Below are 21,143 nucleotides of genomic sequence, written 5' to 3'. Positions count from 1 at the left end.
TGTAATCTGTCTCTTATCACAGCTGAGCCTGGAGGTAGAGTGAGGGAGCCAGTGACATGAGGAGTACATTGTGAGATAAGTGTATGTGTTGTGTTTTCTTCCAATCATTCCTTCATATACGCTGCTTGCTGTAATGTTTCTGTAAACCGCAAAGGCCTGGAGACAAATTAGTCTGTCTTGTAAAGTATACAATATATTGTGATGATTTAAGTTTAATAAAAAATTTTAAATTTGTGGTTTCAGTATATATTCAGTTGTACTATGGCTCCTTCTGTCTGTTGTTGCTAGAACAGCCATACTGTCAGTGTATCGCTGTGCTCGCATTCTGACACCGATAGTTACACCGTGCTCGCATTCTGACACCGATAGTTATACTGTGCTCGCATTCTGACACCGATAGTTACACTGTGCTCGCATTCTGACACATATGGTTATATTGTGCTCGCATTCTGACACCGATAGTTACACTGTGCTCACATTCTGACATTGATAGTTACACTGCGCTCACATTCTGACATTGATAGTTACACTGTGCTCTCATTCTGACACCGATAGTTACACTGCGCTCACATTCTGACATTGATAGTTACACTGTGCTCGCTTTCTGACATTGATAGTTACACTGTGCTCGCTTTCTGACATTGATAGTTACACAGTGCTCGCATTCTGACACTGATAGTTACACTGTGCTCGCATTCTGACACCAATAGTTACACTGCGCTCACATTCTGACACTGATAGTTACACTGTGCTCGCATTCTGACACCGATAGTTACACAGTGCTCGCATTCTGACACCTATAGTTACACAGTGCTCGCATTCTGACACTGATAGTTACACTGCGCTCACATTCTGACACCGATAGTTACACTGCGCTCACATTCTGACACCTATAGTTACACAGTGCTCGCATTCTGACACTGATAGTTACACTGCGCTCACATTCTGACACTGATAGTTACACTGCGCTCACATTCTGACACTGATAGTTACACTGTGCTCGCATTCTGACACCGATAGTTACACAGTGCTCGCATTCTGACACCTATAGTTACACAGTGCTCGCATTCTGACACTGATAGTTACACTGCGCTCACATTCTGACACTGATAGTTACACAGTGCTCGCATTCTGACACCGATAGTTACACAGTGCTCGCATTCTGACACTGATAGTTACACTGTGCTCGCATTCTGACACCGATAGTTACACTGCGCTCACATTCTGATACCGATAGTTACACAGTGTTCGCATTCTGACACCGATAGTTACACTGTGCTCGCATTCTGACATTGATAGTTACACTGTGCTCGCATTCTGACACCGATAGTTACACTGCGCTCACATTCTGACACCGATAGTTACACAGTGCTCGCATTCTGACACTGATAGTTTCACTGTGCTCGCTTTCTGGCATTGATAGTTACACTGTGCTCGCATTCTGACACTGATAGTTACACTGCGCTCACATTCTGACACCGATAGTTACACAGTGCTCGCATTCTGACACCGATAGTTACACAGTGCTCGCATTCTGACATTGATAGTTACACTGTGCTCGCATTCTGACACTGATAGTTACACTGTGCTCGCATTCTGACACTGATAGTTACACTGTGCTCGCATTCTGACACTGATAGTTACACTGTGCTCGCATTCTGACACTGATAGTTACACTGTGCTCGCATTCTGACACTGATAGTTACACTGTGCTCGCATTCTGACACTGATAGTTACACTGTGCTCGCATTCTGACAACGATAGTTACACTGTGCTCGCATTCTGACAACGATAGTTACACTGTGCTCACATTCTGACACCGATAGTTACACAGTGCTCGCTTTCTGACATTGATAGTTACACTGTGCTCGCAATCTGACACTGATAGTTACACTGCGCTCACATTCTGACACCGATAGTTACACTGTGCTCGCATTCTGACACAGATGGTTACACTGCGGACGCCTTCTGACACCAATAGTTACACTGTGCTTGTATTCTGACACCGATAATTGCACTGTGCTCGCAATCTGACACCGATCGTTACACTGTGCTCACATTCTGACACAGATGGTTACACTGCGGACGCCTTCTGACACCGATAGTTACACTGTGCTTGTATTCTGACACCGATAATTGCACTGTGCTCACATTCTGACACCCATAGTTACACTGTGCTCACATTCTGACACCCATAGTTACACTGTGCTCACATTCTGACACCCATAGTTACACTGTGCTCACATTCTGACACCCATAGTTACACTGTGCTGACATAAGGACACCGATAAGTTACTGTGCTCACATTCTGACACTGATATTTACACTGTGCTCTCATAATGACACTGATGGTTGTTATCTAGTTTCCCCAGAAAATATTTTTCTGCAAATCTCTAAACGTTACCATTCCCATTGTTTAAATGCCAGAGCCTACCTGAGTATTGTTGCTGACCATGTGCAACCCTTTATGGCCACAGTCTAACAATCTTCTAATGGCTAATTCCAGTAGGATAAAGCTTCATGATGCATCATCCAAGCTGGTTCCACCAATATGACAATGAGGTTGGTGTACTATAATGGCCCCACAGTCACCAGAGCTCAGTCCACTAGAACACCTTTGGGTTGTGGTAGAACGGGAGATTCTCTAGTTATATAGGTTGGTATACCTGTAAACTCTGTGATTCTGGAGCTATATGGGCTGCGGGGTGTATACCTGTAAACTCTGTGATTCTGGAGCTATATGGTCTCCGGGGTGTATACCTGTAAACTCTGTGATTCTGGAGCTATATGGGCTGCGGGGTGTATACCTGTAAACTCTGTGATTCTGGAGCTATATGGGCTGCGGGGTGTACACCTGTAAACTCTGTGATTCTGGAGCTATATGGGCTGCGGGGTGTATACCTGTAAACTCTGTGATTCTGGAGCTATATGGGCTGCGGGGTGTATACCAGCACACTCTGCGATTCTGGAGCTATATGGGCTGCGGGGTGTACACCTGCACACTCTGCGATTCTGGAGCTATATGGGCTGCGGGGTGTATACCTGCACACTCTGTGATTCTGGAGCTATATGGGCTGCGGGGTGTATACCAGCACACTCTGCGATTCTGGAGCTATATAGGCTGCGGGGTGTATACCTGCACACTCTGCGATTCTGGAGCTATATGGGCTGCGGGGTGTACACCTGCACACTCTGCGATTCTGAAGCTATATGGTCTGCGGGGTGTATACCTGCACACTCTGTGATTCTGGAGCTATATGGGCTGCGGGGTGTACACCTGCACACTCTGCGATTCTGGAGCTATATGGGCTGCGGGGTGTATACCTGTACACTCTGCGATTCTGAAGCTATATGGTCTGCGGGGTGTATAACTGCACACTCTGTGATTCTGGAGCTATATGGGCTGCGGGGTGTATACCAGCACACTCTGCGATTCTGGAGCTATATAGGCTGCGGGGTGTATACCTGCACACTCTGTGATTCTGGAGCTATATAGGCTGGGGGCTGTATACCTGCACACTCTGCGATTCTGGAGCTATATGGGCTGCGGGGTGTATACCAGCACACTGCAATTCTGGAGCTATATGGGCTGCGGGGTGTATACCTGCACACTCTGCGATTCTGGAGCTATATGGGCTGCGGGGTGTATACCTGCACACTCTGCGATTCTGGAGCTATATGGGCTCTTGGGTGTATACCTGCACACTCTGCGATTCTGGAGCTATATAGGCTGTGGGGTGTATACCTGCACACTCTGTGATTCTGGAGCTATATAGGCTGCGGGGTGTATACCTGCACACTCTGTGATTCTGGAGCTATATAGGCTGTGGGGTGTATACCTGCACACTCTGTGATTCTGGAGCTATATAGGCTGTGGGGTGTATACCTGCACACTCTGTGATTCTGGAGCTATATAGGCTGTGGGGTGTATACCTGCACACTCTGTGATTCTGGAGCTATATGGGCTCTTGAGTGTATACCTGCACACTTTGTGATTCAGGAGCTATATGGGTTGTGTGCAGAGTGTTAATATAAGTGTTCAGAAGGTTTAGTTCCATGTGATAGTACAGAGCTGGGAGCGTAGAATGTTTTCCCAATTTAGAAATTAAGTTTCTTTCTGAAAGATTTAATAGGAAAATAAATGGAATCATTTTGTTTTTTTCAATTGAAAATGGTTTCTCACTTCCAGATTCCTTTCACCTTCCCGTGTTTTTCTCCAGCCACAGAGAGGAGAAGTGAGTGCAACAGTTCCCACTTTTATCTTATCATATCTGAAATATATAAAGCATTTGTTTCCCCCTTGCAGAAGCCAATTACACGGGTGGCTGTTTCATTTCATTCCTCTTCCCTCAGCAAGAATGTGCCCTTTATATAGGACGTCATTATGCCTTCTACTTCTACCTGGAGGGCGGGGGATCATCACGCTGTCACGTATCCAGCGCAGATATCGCAGAGCCGGTGTGATCCGAAAGTGCCACAAGTTTCCTGCCTCTGTCTACTCATCCTTCTGTCTGGCTCACAATGTCCTGATAGAGAAGGCAGAACATCCTCATTATTACAGAGACAGCCTGTATGAAAGATAGATGGTATCAGGTATTTATAGGGAGTGCCCCATACCATGATATTAGGTGTGGCACATGACACAAAGTCTTCCCCTGTCCAGTCTGAACTTATAGGGGGCTGTAGTATAAGATTCTTCTACTAACAACATACAAGGCCACCAACATACATCTCCTCACTTGTCTATCCCAACTCGACACTTCTGTTCTGCACAAGATCTGCATCTCTCATCCACCCTCATCACATCCTCCCATTCAGTATCAGGACTTGTTTCAGGCTGCACCCACTCTGTGGAATTCCCTCCCTCGCACAATAAGACTTTCCTCTGGCTTTCATGCGTTCGATGAAAACCCACCTCTTCAGGCAAGCTTATACAATTATACCCTACTACCACCCTTTATAAAGATGGTACAAGTCCTCTGAGCCCCTGACCAGCATCGCTGTGTGACCGGAATATACAGCCCACTAAGCACTTTTTACCATTACATTATGGCTGGACCAATATACAATGTGTAGCACTTACATGTATCAAACACATTGTCCTATAGATTGTAAGCTCACGGGCAGCTCCCTCTTACTTCTCTGTCTGTCTTTATTACCCAGTATTGTTTTATTACTGGGTTTTCTTCTCAATTGTACTGCGCTATGGGATATGCTGGCGCTATATAAATAACTGTTGATTATGCTGATGTTCACACAGTCTGGTCTGGGGATTCCCCCCATCATCTCCTTGTCTATATAATAGGCAGATAGTCCACATCTAAGCTGTAGAGCACCTGACTGAGTATAACCGGGCACCGTCACATTATAACACTATAATAGTCTGGTTATAGCGCAGTGACGCCTGGCACCCGGCTATCGCCAGCATCCGCAGAAGCCACTTGGGAGAGTACATTCAAAAAGCTTTGGATGATAATTTGAGTCTTTATAAAATGTATCAAACTCCAGAATTATTATTTTTTTAGGCAACCGTATATCAGCCATATATACAATTATAACTTGTCTCAATACAGATTTAGTATATCCTAAGAACATGAATCCTGTGACAGATCAGCAGAGCTATGTCCTCCAAATGTTTAATTAAATAATGAATTTTCTTTTATGCCTATGAAGACATTTCCCTATTATATCGTAATGGTCCCTTTATATTATTATAGTCTATTTGTATAGGCGTGTGATCAGAATATAATATTCTGCGTAATGTTCCGACACTTAGGAAGAAAGTAGAAAAACAAAAAATTATCTGTACGTACTAAAATGATTCTTACTGTCGCCTTAGGGCTTCATATCTCCCCAATGAAAGAAATATAATGTGTGTACTAAGAAATAATGTACTTCTAATTTTACTGCTCCGGCTAATTAACTTCTGAATGAAATGTAACACAATTATACTTTTGTCAGTAATGTAAATATAAAATCATGCGCATTCATTTGCTTTTAAAGCAGAACAGTGATTTGTGCGTACGGTATATACTTCATATATCAGTATTTACAAGAGTAAGGCGCAATATAGTGTATGATGGAGCACAATGCTGTGATGGATCAACCCACGAGACCCTCAGACCAGTAATTTTATCAAATCCCTCCATTTCCGGGGCGTCCTACCCCTCCATGTGTGTAGCCAGAGTGTAAAGGAATCCCGCCATGTTTAGGTATAACTACAGACATTATCAGATAAGAGTTGGATATGCGCTATTTTTTGGTACCGTTGACTTGTGTCCCGTTACACTTGGATAGGCGGAATGGGGGCAAGCAAGCATAGGCTGACATACTTACCATCCTTCCCAATTTAGGTGGGACAGTCTAGATTTGAGGTCCTTGTCCCGTCATTCCGTAAGGACAGCTTTGTGCCGCGGATGGGACACTTGGGAACTATTTTGCTCACTGCTGCTCTGCATGGCGGTGACCGGCTGCACGGCAATGAAGGTGTTTGGAGGGGAGAAGAGAACGGGGCAGCCTAACGCTTCAAAAGTGCTAGGCACACCCCTGGGGTGGGGGTCACACGTCCGTCAAGACGCTGCCATGCCCGCTGTCACGTTGCGGCTACCCCAATGTTGGGAGGTATCCAGCAACTTAACCATAATTATACATGACTTTAGGAGGCATGTCTCTTCTGAGGGCTGGTGTAACGAGACTGATCATGATGACGGCAATCGGCAGCTCTATCTAGCCGCATCTGATCGCTGATAGCGTTGCAGCTGTATTATATCAAGTCACAGCTGTATTCACCACTGGACATTCACATTTGGATTACTGCAGGAGAGAAGATTCCCATTAGATTTTTACAAGGAGAACAACAGGCGTGGATGTGTTTGTATGTGATTACATTCATCTTCACTAATAACTGCCTGGCACTGCGTCTACACACAGCTATGCCTTGTGTTTGCGCGTCTCTTCCTACATTAGTTCAGAGCACAAATACGTGCACCTGTAGCTGAACCCCATAATGAGGAGGGTAATGATTAAAAGTAATTTGTTTTTTTTTAGGCCCAGTGTTCCAAATTGTCTAAATTCCAAGATTTCCGGGTAATAGATCCCCATACCTGCGACCCAGGCATGTTATTCTGGTAGTAGTGTTGTCGGTGCTCACACGGATGGATGCAGTGAAACCCCCAATAAGCTGTACATTGCTGTGGAATGTTTGGAAATCATTTGCCTAAGGACTCCAGTTACATTGTTTTTATGAGATTAAAGTATTGTAGCACTGAAAGTGCTCAGGAAATATAAACTCTACACACAGAGACGACAACCTGCTTATTGCACTACACCGAGTGATCCAATCATTGTTTATTATAGCTGCTGGGCCATAGGCTTCATCATAAGCTTCCTCGGGTGATGCCTGGTGTTATGGGTGATATATAGGCCAGAAATAAGATAAATCCAACAATAAAGGGTTTAATTTACAGAAAACGAGTCACGTTGTGTTGGTGCTCACTGTAATGGTAGCAGCCCTGTCTGTAACATAATTATTAACATCCAGCAATAGTACATACATAGAGAAAAACCTTCAGGTACCATCCCAGGCGCTTCATTCTCAGCTCCAGATCTCATTTCCTTTCCAAATACTGTAAACATCTATTTTCGTATAAACCCGTAACCCTGGAGCGGATAAATAATGGAGTCTCTGTTACTGACCTCGTCTTTCATGTATTTCCCGGACGATGCCCCATAGAGAGAGATGTAGTAATATCTCATGTACTGTTACAGCGTTATGGACTGTGGAAAAGTGTCTTTGTTTGTACTGTGTAGCCCTCTGTGTATTCAGAGCTTCCTGTATATAACAAGCCTTAGTGATGGCTTATTGTACCATGTATCCAGTATAGTTCTTGGTTGTTTGTTGATGAGGGGCTAAGTAGCAGATGTCATGTAGTTACTGCTGTATAGGTCATAGGATTCCAGCCTCGGTGTCTATCAAGTCTGATCATCATCATTGTGGCAAGTTCCCAGTGGCCGGTCACAGCCGCCAAGCTCTGTGTCACCAGGAGCGGTAGAAAGCTGTGTGTTCTGGGGGTATGTAGAGTGTTGGGCTGAGCTGTATAATGAAAGGACATAGATTTCACTGACTGTCACATTGTTTTCTAGGTCATGGCAGACAATCACTTTTGATCGACATCCAACGTGTTTCATCAGGATCGTTGGTACTCACAACACTGCAAACGAGGTGAGACTCACAGAATGGTTATTAATGGTGTGTGTAATATTCTGTTTATTTTGTGGTGGACCAAGGATCAGAGTTTTACTCCAGAAGACTTTATTTGAATTTCTCAGAAGAATTAAATGAATGCAGAATGCTCATATCTGGGTGTGTTTCTAAGCTCATTGGCTTTGTTATATAAAGTCTCGGATAGCTCCTTATTATGCCCATACCCCCAGCTAGGAGGGGGTCTCCTGCCATTCTAGAGGGAAGGGAGGGGGATGCAGCTGGTTGGACCAGTGTCACTGTCCTTTGACTATTCCAGGCATTACAGCCTGGAGAACACTGCAACAGAGGTGGGTTCTCGTGGAGGAGCCCTCGTGGTTCCATCTTAGCTTAAATCTCTGTCCAACGTTCTCCTTTAACATCCCTTTATAAATCACAGTGACAGACGGGGTCAGACACAGCTGATGGTAACTTACAGTGATACATACAATCATACATACATCATACAATTCATATATGTAACCAGTGTTTAACATTTCCATACAGAGAGCGGAAACAAAGAAATCTAAAGTGAGCAGGGGGCTGGTGAGCAGCTATGACAGATCTAGAGTAATCCCTTACAGGGGGCTGGTGAGCCACTAAAACAGATCTAGAGTAACCCCTTACAGGGGGCTGGTGAGCCACTAAAACAGATCTAGAGTAATCCCTTACAGGGGGCTGGTGAGCCACTAAGGCAGATCTAGAGTAATCCCTTATAGAGGACTGGTGAGCCACTGAGACAGATCTAGAGTAATCCCTTACAGGGGGCTGGTGAGCCACTAAAACAGATCTAGAGTAACCCCTTACAGGGGGCTGGTGAGCGACTAAAACAGATCTAGAGTAATCCCTTACAGGGGGCTGGTGAGCCACTAAGGCAGATCTAGAGTAATCCCTTATAGAGGACTGGTGAGCCACTAAGACAGATCTAGAGTAATCCCTTACAGGGGGCTGGTGAGCCACTAAGGCAGATCTAGAGTAATCCCTTATAGAGGACTGGTTAGCCACTAACACAGATCTAGAGTAATCCCTTATAGGGGGCTGGTGAGCCACTAAGGCAGATCTAGAGGAATCCCTTACAGGGGGCTGGTGAGCCACTAAGGCAGATCTAGAGTAATCCCTTATAGAGGACTGGTGAGCCACTAAGACAGATCTAGAGTAATCCCTTACAGGGGGCTGGTGAGCCACTAAGGCAGATCTAGAGTAATCCCTTATAGAGGACTGGTTAGCCACTAACACAGATCTAGAGTAATCCCTTATAGGGGGCTGGTGAGCCACTAAGGCAGATCTAGAGGAATCCCTTACAGGGGGCTGGTGAGCCACTAAGGCAGATCTAGAGGAATCCCTTACAGGGGGCTGGTGAGCCACTAACACACATCTAGAGTAATCCCTTATAGAGGGCTGGTGAGCCACTAAGGCAGATCTAGAGTAATCCCGTACAGGGGGCTTGTGAGCCACTAAGGCAGATCTAGAGTAATCCCATATAGGGGGCTGGTGAGCCACTAAAGCAAATCTAGAGTAATCCCTTACATGGGGCTGGTGAGCCGCTAAGGCAGATCTAGAGTAATCCCTTACAGGGGGCTGGTGAGCCACTAAAACAGATCTAGAGTAATCCCATATAGGGGGCTGGTGAGCCACTAACACACATCTAGAGTAATCCCTTATAGAGGGCTGGTGAGCCACTAAGGCAGATCTAGAGTAATCCCGTACAGGGGGCTGGTGAGCCACTAAGGCAGATCTAGAGTAATCCCTTACAGGGGGCTGGTGAGCCACTAAGGCAGATCTAGAGTAATCCCATATAGGGGGCTGGTGAGCCACTAAAGCAGATCTAGAGTAATCCCTTACAGGGGGCTGGTGAGCCACTAAGGCAGATCTAGAGTAATCCCTTACAGGGGGCTGGTGAGCCACTAAAACAGATCTAGAGTAATCCCATATAGGGGGCTGGTGAGCCACTAAGGCAGATCTAGAGTAATCCCTTACAGGGGGCTGGTAAGCCACTAAGGCAGATCTAGAGTAATCCCATATAGGGGGCTGGTGAGCCACTAAAACAGATCTAGAGTAATCCCATATAGGGGGCTGGTGAGCCACTAAAACAGATCTAGAGTAATCCCATATAGGGGGCTGGTGAGCAGCTATGACAGATCTAGAGTAATCCCTTACAGGGGGCTGGTGAGGAACTAAGACAGATCTAGAGTAATCCCATATAGGGGGCTGGTGAGTCACTAAGACAGATCTAGAGTAATCCCTTACAGGGGGCTGGTGAGCCACTAAGGCAGATCTAGAGTAATCCCTTATAGAGGACTGGTGAGCCACTAAAACACATCTAGAGTAATTCCGTATAGAGAGCTGGTGAGCCACTAAGGCAGATCTAGAGTAATCCCATATAGGGGGCTGGTGAGCCACTAAAGCAGATCTAGAGTAATCCCTTACAGGGGGCTGGTGAGCCACTAAGGCAGATCTAGAGTAATCCCTTACAGGGGGCTGGTGAGCCACTAAGGCAGATCTAGAGTAATCCCTTACAGGGGGCTGGTGAGCCACTAAGGCAGATCTAGAGTAATCCCTTATAGAGGACTAGTGAGCCACTAAGACAGATCTAGAGTAATCCCTTATAGAGGACTAGTGAGCCACTAAGACAGATCTAGAGTAATCCCTTACAGGGGGCTGGTGAGCCACTAAAACAGATCTAGAGTAACCCCTTACAGGGGGCTGGTGAGCCACTAAGGCAGATCTAGAGTAATCCCATATAGGGGGCTGGTGAGCCACTAAAGCAAATCTAGAGTAATCCCTTACATGGGGCTGGTGAGCCACTAAGGCAGATCTAGAGTAATCCCTTACAGGGGGCTGGTGAGCCACTAAAACAGATCTAGAGTAATCCCATATAGGGGGCTGGTGAGCCACTAACACACATCTAGAGTAATCCCTTATAGAGGGCTGGTGAGCCACTAAGGCAGATCTAGAGTAATCCCGTACAGGGGGCTGGTGAGCCACTAAGGCAGATCTAGAGTAATCCCTTACAGGGGGCTGGTGAGCCACTAAGGCAGATCTAGAGTAATCCCATATAGGGGGCTGGTGAGCCACTAAAGCAGATCTAGAGTAATCCCTTACAGGGGGCTGGTGAGCCACTAAGGCAGATCTAGAGTAATCCCTTACAGGGGGCTGGTGAGCCACTAAAACAGATCTAGAGTAATCCCATATAGGGGGCTGGTGAGCCACTAAGGCAGATCTAGAGTAATCCCTTACAGGGGGCTGGTAAGCCACTAAGGCAGATCTAGAGTAATCCCATATAGGGGGCTGGTGAGCCACTAAAACAGATCTAGAGTAATCCCATATAGGGGGCGGGTGAGCCACTAAAACAGATCTAGAGTAATCCCATATAGGGGGCTGGTGAGCAGCTATGACAGATCTAGAGTAATCCCTTACAGGGGGCTGGTGAGGAACTAAGACAGATCTAGAGTAATCCCATATAGGGGGCTGGTGAGTCACTAAAACAGATCTAGAGTAATCCCTTACAGGGGGCTGGTGAGCCACTAAGGCAGATCTAGAGTAATCCCTTATAGAGGACTGGTGAGCCACTAAAACACATCTAGAGTAATTCCTTATAGAGAGCTGGTGAGCCACTAAGGCAGATCTAGAGTAATCCCATATAGGGGGCTGATGAGCCACTAAAGCAGATCTAGAGTAATCCCTTACAGGGGGCTGGTGAGCCACTAAGGCAGATCTAGAGTAATCCCTTACAGGGGGCTGGTGAGCCACTAAAACAGATCTAGAGTAATCCCATATAGGGGGCTGGTGAGCCACTAAGGCAGATCTAGAGTAATCCCTTACAGGGGGCTGGTAAGCCACTAAAGCAGATCTAGAGTAATCCCTTATAGAGGACTGGTGAGCCACTAAGACACATCTAGAGTAATCCCTTACAGGGGGCTGGTGAGCCACTAAGGCAGATCTAGAGTAATCCCTTACAGGGGGCTGGTAAACCACTAAAGCAGATCTAGAGTAATCCCTTATAGAGGGCTGGTGAGCCACTAAGGCAGATCTAGAGTAATCCCATATAGGGGGCTGGTGAGCCACTAAAACAGATCTAGAGTAATCCCATATAGGGGGCTGGTGAGCCACTAAAACAGATCTAGAGTAATCCCATATAGGGGGCTGGTGAGCCACTAAAACAGATCTAGAGTAATCCCATATAGGGGGCTGGTGAGCAGCTATGACAGATCTAGAGTAATCCCTTACAGGGGGCTGGTGAGGAACTAAGACAGATCTAGAGTAATCCCATATAGGGGGCTGGTGAGTCACTAAGACAGATCTAGAGTAGCCCCTTACAGGGGGCTGTTGAGCAACTAAAACAGATCTAAAGTAATCCCTTACAGGGGTCTGGTGAGCCACTAAGGCAGATCTAGAGTAATCCCATATAGGGGGCTGGTAAGCCACTAAGGCAGATCTAGAGTAATCCCATATAGGGGGCTGGTGAGCCACTAAGACAGATCTAGAGTAACCCCTTACAGGGGTCTGTTGAGCCACTAAGACAGATCTAGAGTAACCCCTTACAGGGGTCTGTTGAGCCACTAAGACAGATCTAGAGTAATCCCTTACAGGGGGCTGGTGAGCCACTAAGGCAGATCTAGAGTAACCCCTTACAGGGGTCTGTTGAGCCACTAAGACAGATCTAGAGTAATCCCTTACAGGGGGCTGGTGAGCAACTAAGACCAATTTAGAGGTAAATGGATGCAAAGTAGGGAATAAATTAACAATATTTTTTTCCAACCTGGAACATTCTGCAGCAAAACACAAAAATTGAGTTATACATGCTAATTAAATTACATTTAGGTAAATCTGATATTTTAGCATAGACTAATTGAGAAGAGAACAGTCAAGGAATTAGATGACTTTTATACCAGTTTTAAAGAGATTTCCACTTTATATGACTATTTCAACGTATTAACTTTTACTAATTACATCTTTCTGGCGTCCTTTGGTGCTATTCACCCATCTTCATATGAGTGTTTGTTATCATTTATTTATATAGTGGCAAACATATTACTCAGCACTGTACATAGAATATGTGATCATTCTCATCAGTCTCTGCCCCATTAGAGCTTACAATCTAAATTCCATATCACACACACATTGCACTGAGCGTGACTTCGCTTCTTGTCACTTCCACTGTTGCCTGCAGCATTGAGAGCGTTAGTACAATACGATGGGGGGCGCTCATCACACACCGTACACTATGCTGCAGAGACACATCACCAGCATTGTATGTACAAGCCCCTGAACACCAGGACACCCCTCTGCCACGTTAGATCAGTGCTAGAAGACGTGTAATATTTGTGGGTACTGTTTGTATACATTACACACATACAGTGTTTATCTCCCAGTTCCTGTCTGCTTTCCGATCCATTGTCTATCTGTGGATGGTAAATCTCTTGTCAGTATTGATTACAGGTTTATCAATTTCCTCGCTGCACGAGATACACAATATATCATTCTGATTAGGTGCTTATTTCTTCATAAGTAATAATTGTAACGTGCAAGAAACAATCAGAGCCTGAAGTAAAACAAATAAGTAAAAAGAAGCGTTTTCCTAGTCTGTCTTATTTCCCTAATACGCTGAGAAATGGAGATTCATTTACACATCCCATCCACTTTATTATGCTTTAAACAGTCTAGAAATTGGCCGCTATAATGACTACAATCTGTATGATAATATCCAGATGTGACACACAGAATAATTACATAGCATTTCTCAGAGTCCCACATTGGTGTTACACACAGAACTGTCATTCCTACATCGCCTCCTGTATTCCTGTAAGGATGGCAGCTGTAAGAATGCTGTCTGCCGATTCATCAGGAGGATGGAGGCCCTGGGTCCTATAAGCTGCATTGTCATCAATGTTTATCCACATAATGACGGCCTCTAATGCAGTGATGGGCAACTACACTCTACGGGCCACATGAGCGGCCCTCGGACCTGAAAATGGGGCCACATTACCCTGAATAATAAGAAAATACATTTAATAAAAGGAAAGAAACCTCTATCTGTAATAACTTATCAACAGCATTTCATACAAGTGTTACACACTATCACAAAGTAATCTGAGATTAAAGTAGGAAGAAGCCGGAGGGAGGGGGGGGGGGATGTGCAGATGAAACCCCAGGGGTCAACGTGTTACCCGTCACTGCCCCAATGTGTGCTGGTAATAGATACATTTTTAAGGTTTTGTTGTCTTTTGTTTGTTTGATTTAGTTTAGTTAAATGTTTAGAATTCATCATCATATCATCAACTGTTCATATGTCACATTAACTACTTTTTACAGAACAACAATTCCGTTATTTAGTGGGAATACTCTACCTGGAATCGTCTTTCCGCTCCTCTTTAAAGCTAGTTGCCTTATATGCAAATGAGAGGGAGGAGATTTAGCTGTATTCTGTTAGTGTAAAGCGAGGGGAGGGCTGGTGTCGCTGGATCTTACAGGGCACTTTTCTAATAGCTGCGTTCATAAAGACAGATTTACATGATACTGTATCCCGTTATTCTTACATAGTGTATGACTGAAGGTCAGAAATATGGGCGACATAGCGCACTGGAGGTCTGTGGGGTAATTACACGCTGTACATCAACTGGACACCGCATTATTGATCCCCTGTTAGCGCCTTTCGCAGCATCTGTCCTAGTGTGAGGTTCACCGAGATCTCGGTCATAGATTTACATGTATGTTCTAAGGATTGCTGGACATTTATAAAAGTACAACAAAAAGCAAACATACTATGCTTAAGAAGCCCAAAGTGCAGCTTTAGTATTCATAATAGTTATATAGGATCCAGCCTCTCTCTCTCTCTCTGTGCTGCTGTGCATGACTTTTACAATGTGCATATGTAATAACGTGTAAATTATATAATGTGCTAGACAAGTAGGTGTTTTATAAGAGATCAAGTGGCGGTATAGGCACAAAGCAGGAAGATAAACATATACGGGTGGGTATAAGAGACGGAGGCAGAGAGCTGTGAGGCCATATAGGTAAAGTTACTGGTCTGTTACATTGTCCCTGCTCTGTACATAGGTACTGCTGCATAGTACAACTTCTTTTGTTGGAAATCGCCCCACTAAGGCTTACACCTTACATGGGACCGGAGAGAGAGTAGCAGAAGGTGTCATCTTCTACTAAACCTGATGGCAGCGGGACCAGGAACTTTGTTCTCAAGTTAACACTGCCATAAATCGATAATTCATGTCCCATACTCTCCAATGTATTGAAAACTGATTTATTCATAATTCAGGTGGTTTTGGGTGATTTTACTCTGCTGAGCAAATTCAACATTTTTCCCTGCATTAATTTGAGTAGGCAATGTCTTTTATTGGGAGCAGAAAGCACAATTGAAACGCATTGCCAGTAGAAATGAGTGGGAAAAGCATAGCCAATCACAAGCAAAGTTTACATGCTGGCTGCTTGTGATTGGCTCACCAAGTACTGACCTCAAGTCCCATTGAGAACAACCAATGGGCAAGCGGCAAAGCTAGAAATTCTACTGTGGAACTGTTCCAGTGTGCCCGAGTTGACAGGACATGCTGGGGCTTGTAGTCTGCAAACCCCAGCATTCCGAGCAGGCTGTGACTTCCATGGTTTGTTGGGACTTGTAGTTCCACAATAGTGCTCAATTTCTTTTGTACTTTTTTTTTGTAGAAAAATATATACTTCACAAAGTAATTTCCCATTTTCATTTGACAATGCCTTTCTATGGGCTTTTTGCACCCATTGAAATACCTTGTCCACTGAAATGAAAGGGAAATCTAACTGATGTCATTGGTTTTCTGGTGAGATGTCTATGGTGATTTTGCAACCCCCCCCCCCCTCCTCCCTTAATAGATTCCCCTCCGCTCTATACGTACAATGCAGAAATTGATGATTTGGGTGAATTGCAAATCACTACAAAATGGGAGATTAGGTCATAAATGACTTTTGATAGATCTCCCACAAACTGCCAGAGCATAATATAAATATGGCAAAACTTGCCTTGAAAGCCATTGGCGTTTTAAATTTGCCCTGTAAAGTTCCGACTATCAACGACTTGCGGAATGCGCTGGTTGATACATTTACCGCTGGGTGTTTGATTTTAAATACGAAGATACATATCATAACTGATTATATATGTTGTGTTACCTCTGATGTGTTATAGACAATAACTACTCTGGTGCATCACTACATAACATATTTCCTTTTGCATAAATTGATTATTCTTATTTAAATATAATTAATAAACTATTATTTTTGTCTTTTTGTTAGTTACATTACAGTCTAAAGTCATTTGAGAAGCTTTGGCGTTCAGACTGGTTTCTGCTATTTTCCCATTTTTCTGCACATGTTTCTTAATATTGTTTTATAAATGAATAAAGAATGATTAAACTAGAACATAGACATTTCTTATAAGCCTAAAGGTGGTCTCACAGACCAGTAAGTCGTTACTCTGTGAGCTCAGTAATATAGTTATACTATAAAACCATTGGCACATATTGAAATCTACCTCTTCACCCTATTTCACTATCAGCTTCTGAGGTCTTTATTGCCAGTGCTTGATGTGTATGATTTGTAATTTACAGTGATCATATTAGCATTGATCATTATGATGTGAATAATGTTACATCCATCATTATCTTGTGCTCAGGTCTTAATGTGACATCGTCTGTCAGTGACAGCAGCCAAAGCCTTCACTGATGAGCTCAAAACAGGGTGAAACAGTCTGACCTTAATTCAGACTCACAACTTACATGTTTAATACTCTGAACACTCTTTGATGAAGCATTAATATCAATAGTTACCATTAAAGGCTGTTCTCGGATGTGATTACTCCTATAATAAAGATAATTATTTGCGCACACGTATCCTTTAATAATCCTGATTCTAAAATAGTAAATCCTGTGATTGCTGTGATATATGTAGGTGTTCTTCTGATAGACCATTGATCTTGGCTCTTATTGTAATGCTGGTGTTTTACATATCAGTGTGTGGCCCGAAGTGATCAACTAACTGATCAGAAGCGGATCCATTGCATTTCTATTGGGCATGCTGGGAAATCAGTGATCTAACCACACTGGATCGCCAATCACAAGACCTAATTGCTGAATAGCTAGATCGGTGCAATGTATCCCTATGTGAGTGGCCAAATTAGAATTAGAAGATCAGCCCATGTTCCTGATCTGAGTCTTTGCTATTTCCTGTCTCGCCGTGACGGGCGGCTCTCTCTCTCCTGTTATTCTTTAAACAGAGCTTCCGTCTGGCTGCAGGGTCCTGTACAAGTATTTATACTATTAGGAATTATGACTGTCAATGAGACTATCTGTACATTAAATATAGAATTGACTATAACAACTTAGGAATGTAACAGTCCAGGAGGATTTGAAGCAATGATTGTCAATAATCCAAAATATAGTTTATGGTTTGACTAAATATATAGATTAGGGTGTGCGACCAACAGGACATGTTGCTATTACTACTAAAGCTGGACCCATCAACCCCTCATGTATTCAGATTGGTATCTTTAGAGCATTAATTATTAAAAATGAAGATAGTTGTTGTAGCCCTCATCTCCGTTCTGCCAATCAAAGCCTGGGGGGAACTACTAGAACACGGCTGAATCTAGGAAACCGAGAGGTGACATCTTAATGTAATGGTGACCAAATAGCCACAAAGGTAATCATTGTATGGACAGGTGCAGGTATGGCTGATACGTTTACTGTAAATGTCTCTTAGGTGGATTTCAGCTGTTGAAGATCACAGAATATGTCAGATATTGTCATCATGTAGGTTTATATATTGTGTGCCACAGATTCCCCAGCACTGGTAAATCATGTGCCTAATATGACATACATGAATACAGTTACCATGTACTCCACTCTGATAATGCATAATATAAGAATGTGTCATGCGAGAGCAATTACCACTAGTGCGAATATTGTTAGCAAATATCAGGCATGAGACTTTCATTCAGTAATCTGGTCTTTGCATTTTGTTCTTCATGTATGATGTTGTGTGTTATGGATCACTGCTTTCTATGTGTGCCATGTACGGCACTGCAGACCCTTTGTGGCGCCTTATCAATAATAGATAATAATAATGGGGTATAGGGTAAAGAGGATCCGACTTACAATGTAGAGGGAGGTTATAATGAGAGACAGTAGAAGCAGATGGGGCACAAGTGAACATAGGGGACAGAGGAAGTAGAGCAAGGACATGAGAGCCTAGGGGGAGATAGAGTAGACAATGGTGAAGTAAGGTTTATATTTTGGAAATGTTGCGGAGGACATGACAGGACAGCAAGAGGCAGTGGAGATAGATACACAACATAGGACAGAGGGAGAGTGGTTGAAGGAGGAAAGATAGGTCTGGCTGTCATCAGCGTAGAGGTGGTAGTGGAGGCTGAAGGAGCGTATGAGTATGCCAAGAAAGCTGTAGATAGAGAAGAACAGAGGAAGCGAGAAATTTAAGGAATGGAGGTTATGATCAGAGAGAGGTTGAGGAAGTGACCACAGCAATGGGTGGGAGGTGACCTCCATTGGAAGAGTCTATATGAGAATGCAGCAGTACTGATTGTGGTATCTGTGGGGATGTTGAAATATCCAAGAATAAAGTAGCTAGGACAATGGAGAGAAAGTGGAAAAGCCAAGTAACATAGTTGTCTAGGAATTGGGAGCAGAGTAGATGACGTTGACACAAAGTTGAAGAGGAAGGAAAAGCAGAATGGAAGTAGCTTTGATGGAGAAGAAGAGCGCGGGTCCTGGCGGATGGAGGTGCAGCTAGGAGACAGTCGGAAGAGTATTCCATTGCCATGACGGTCACCAGGACTAGGAGTGTGGGTCAAGGAGAGACGCGTCATTGTAGAGTACAGCAGTGGAGGTGGTGTCAGAAGGGGAGATCCACGTTTCAGTTAGGGTAGGAGACAGAAATGGGAGATGAAACGTGTGTGGATGGGTATGAGTTTGTTTTAGACACATCTACCGTCCCAGAGTGCTCGGAGAAAGGGATGTGGGTGAAGGCACAGATGAGAAATAGATATACAGAAACTGTTGTAGTAAAGTTCCTGGATGTTCCTGCTTACAGTAGCAGCAAAGATTGCAATGAACATTGCTCATTTCAAAGCTTCACTGTAGGCAAGAATCCATAACATCAATTTCATACATTTCATAGCCCTTGAAACATGTTTAATAACTGTGTGTATTTTCCTTTTATTGTCATTTTAGGTTTTCCACTGTGTACACTTCGAGTGCCCAACGCAGACTCTCGGCCACAAAGAAGACAGCAGTAAAGAGAGTCCGTCTAGCGATCATTCTCTTCCCGCACAGCAGGGAATACCGATAGCTCTGCGAGCTTCCAACTCTAGCTCACTGCACACACTGACTGACCAGAGCAGCCAGGGGCTACCTCAATGAGGACAGTCCAGGACTTCTGCAACCATCTTTACTCTCAGTCTCACGTTTCATTGCAACAGTGGCAATGTTTTTCCAAGGACACTGCCGCCCTCCGCTGTTTTTGTAGGAATCCAATCAAGGCTCATGGTAGAGAAAATTGGTGTTCAATCTTCATCAAGACAGCTATTAGCACCCAACCTCTCCAGTCCGACCATGTCCACCGGAACGTCACCCGGTAATTGAGCAGATTGCTGTTGAAATTCAGGCTATGGCCCGGCCGTGGAACACAACTAATTGAGGAATTTATTACTTTCTGGCCTTCTGAAGTAGGATTTTCCTCTGTATATAGAGTTGTTATTGATTGCTTTGCTAGAGCGACGCAATAAGTCTGGATCTTTTTCTACCATCCTCCTGTGTTTGTGTCTCAGCAGTCGTCGTACAGATTGTTTTACCAGCCTGTCACTCGTCACACGTCTCCGTACACAGAACACAGGCCACCCACAGAGATGACTTTAGATAAAAATATCCTCTGAGTGGCCGGAGCAGAGACCTGTTTCCGAGCACTTAATTCTCTGGCGACGGCGATGACTGCTGCATTATAAAAGATGTATATATGAAGTATTGGATATTGAAGAATTGTGGCTGTATTTGCACTAAACTACACAATTGTTGCCTAGTACAGAGGCCAGTAACACTATATTGCTCTGAAGTAAAAAATCAGATGGGGTTAAATGATGTAGATTGTATCGCAACACAGGGAGTTACTTTGTAACAGATTGATATACACTAAATTGGACCCATCGCTTATACACAGTAGAGGCAGCTATTCGGTGGGCTGGACGAATATTTAACCATCAATGAGGTACGAGGCACAAGGTTTCTTACTCCTCAATGTCATTCGTTCCTTGGAATTGGATGGATTCCTGTGGAATTTGGTTCAGCCCACAAGTGTTCACCATCGTAATTATCACCTCCCTCTGACTTACATTGTCCAGATTTATGTGGAAGGGCCGCGGTGTATTTCAGATGGGTAAATATAACGAAGTTGGTGCCCTGCATTTTGGTAATAGTTTTACGGTTTAACTACTTTGAATTGTACATAGTTAGACATATGTGTAGATTATGTATTCATATGTGTTTAATTCACAGTTGTATAAAAATGATCTGAATTAAGTTATATCTTGTGCAAAGTCCTGTATGTTATCTTTCTTTACCTGATAAAGGTAACGTTTGTGTCTTAAAGATGAAACTGGCTGGGACATGCAGCAGAGTTACTGTCCCTGTCTTTATTGCGCAATCATAATCGTCTCCAGTTGTCCGATGCGGCTCTGAGACCGTTCAACTGGGACAATATCACAAGCACCTTTATATTCTGCTTAATCCATAAATGCAGCTCCCTGCTCTCCTTTCTCTCTTATAATGCCCTAACCCCACTAGTTGTGTATTCTCAGGTGCATTCTGGGAAATTAAAGCAATCAAACTCTTTATTTTTTATTTTCCTTTTATTT

The 21,143-nt window shown here is 43.9% G+C and overlaps 1 protein-coding gene across 2 annotated transcripts in view; it reads left to right on the top strand.

Annotated features, from left to right (window-relative positions):
• The window catches only part of BTBD9 (BTB domain containing 9), a 135,924-nt gene extending 115,040 nt beyond the window's left edge, over positions 1-20,884 (top strand). For both annotated transcript variants that reach the window (XM_075204453.1, XM_075204454.1), the window contains exons 10-11: positions 8,143-8,221; positions 19,468-20,884. In XM_075204453.1, the coding sequence (XP_075060554.1) occupies positions 8,143-8,221; positions 19,468-19,656 (268 nt within the window). In that variant the 3' untranslated portion in view covers positions 19,657-20,884. The remainder of the gene's footprint in view (positions 1-8,142; positions 8,222-19,467) is intronic.
• The last annotated feature ends 259 nt before the right edge of the window (positions 20,885-21,143 follow it).

The sequence above is a fragment of the Mixophyes fleayi genome, chromosome 3 (assembly GCF_038048845.1).
Source record: "Mixophyes fleayi isolate aMixFle1 chromosome 3, aMixFle1.hap1, whole genome shotgun sequence".
Classification (NCBI taxonomy): domain Eukaryota; kingdom Metazoa; phylum Chordata; class Amphibia; order Anura; family Limnodynastidae; genus Mixophyes; species Mixophyes fleayi.
This window is presented reverse-complemented; position numbering and strand designations above follow the sequence as displayed.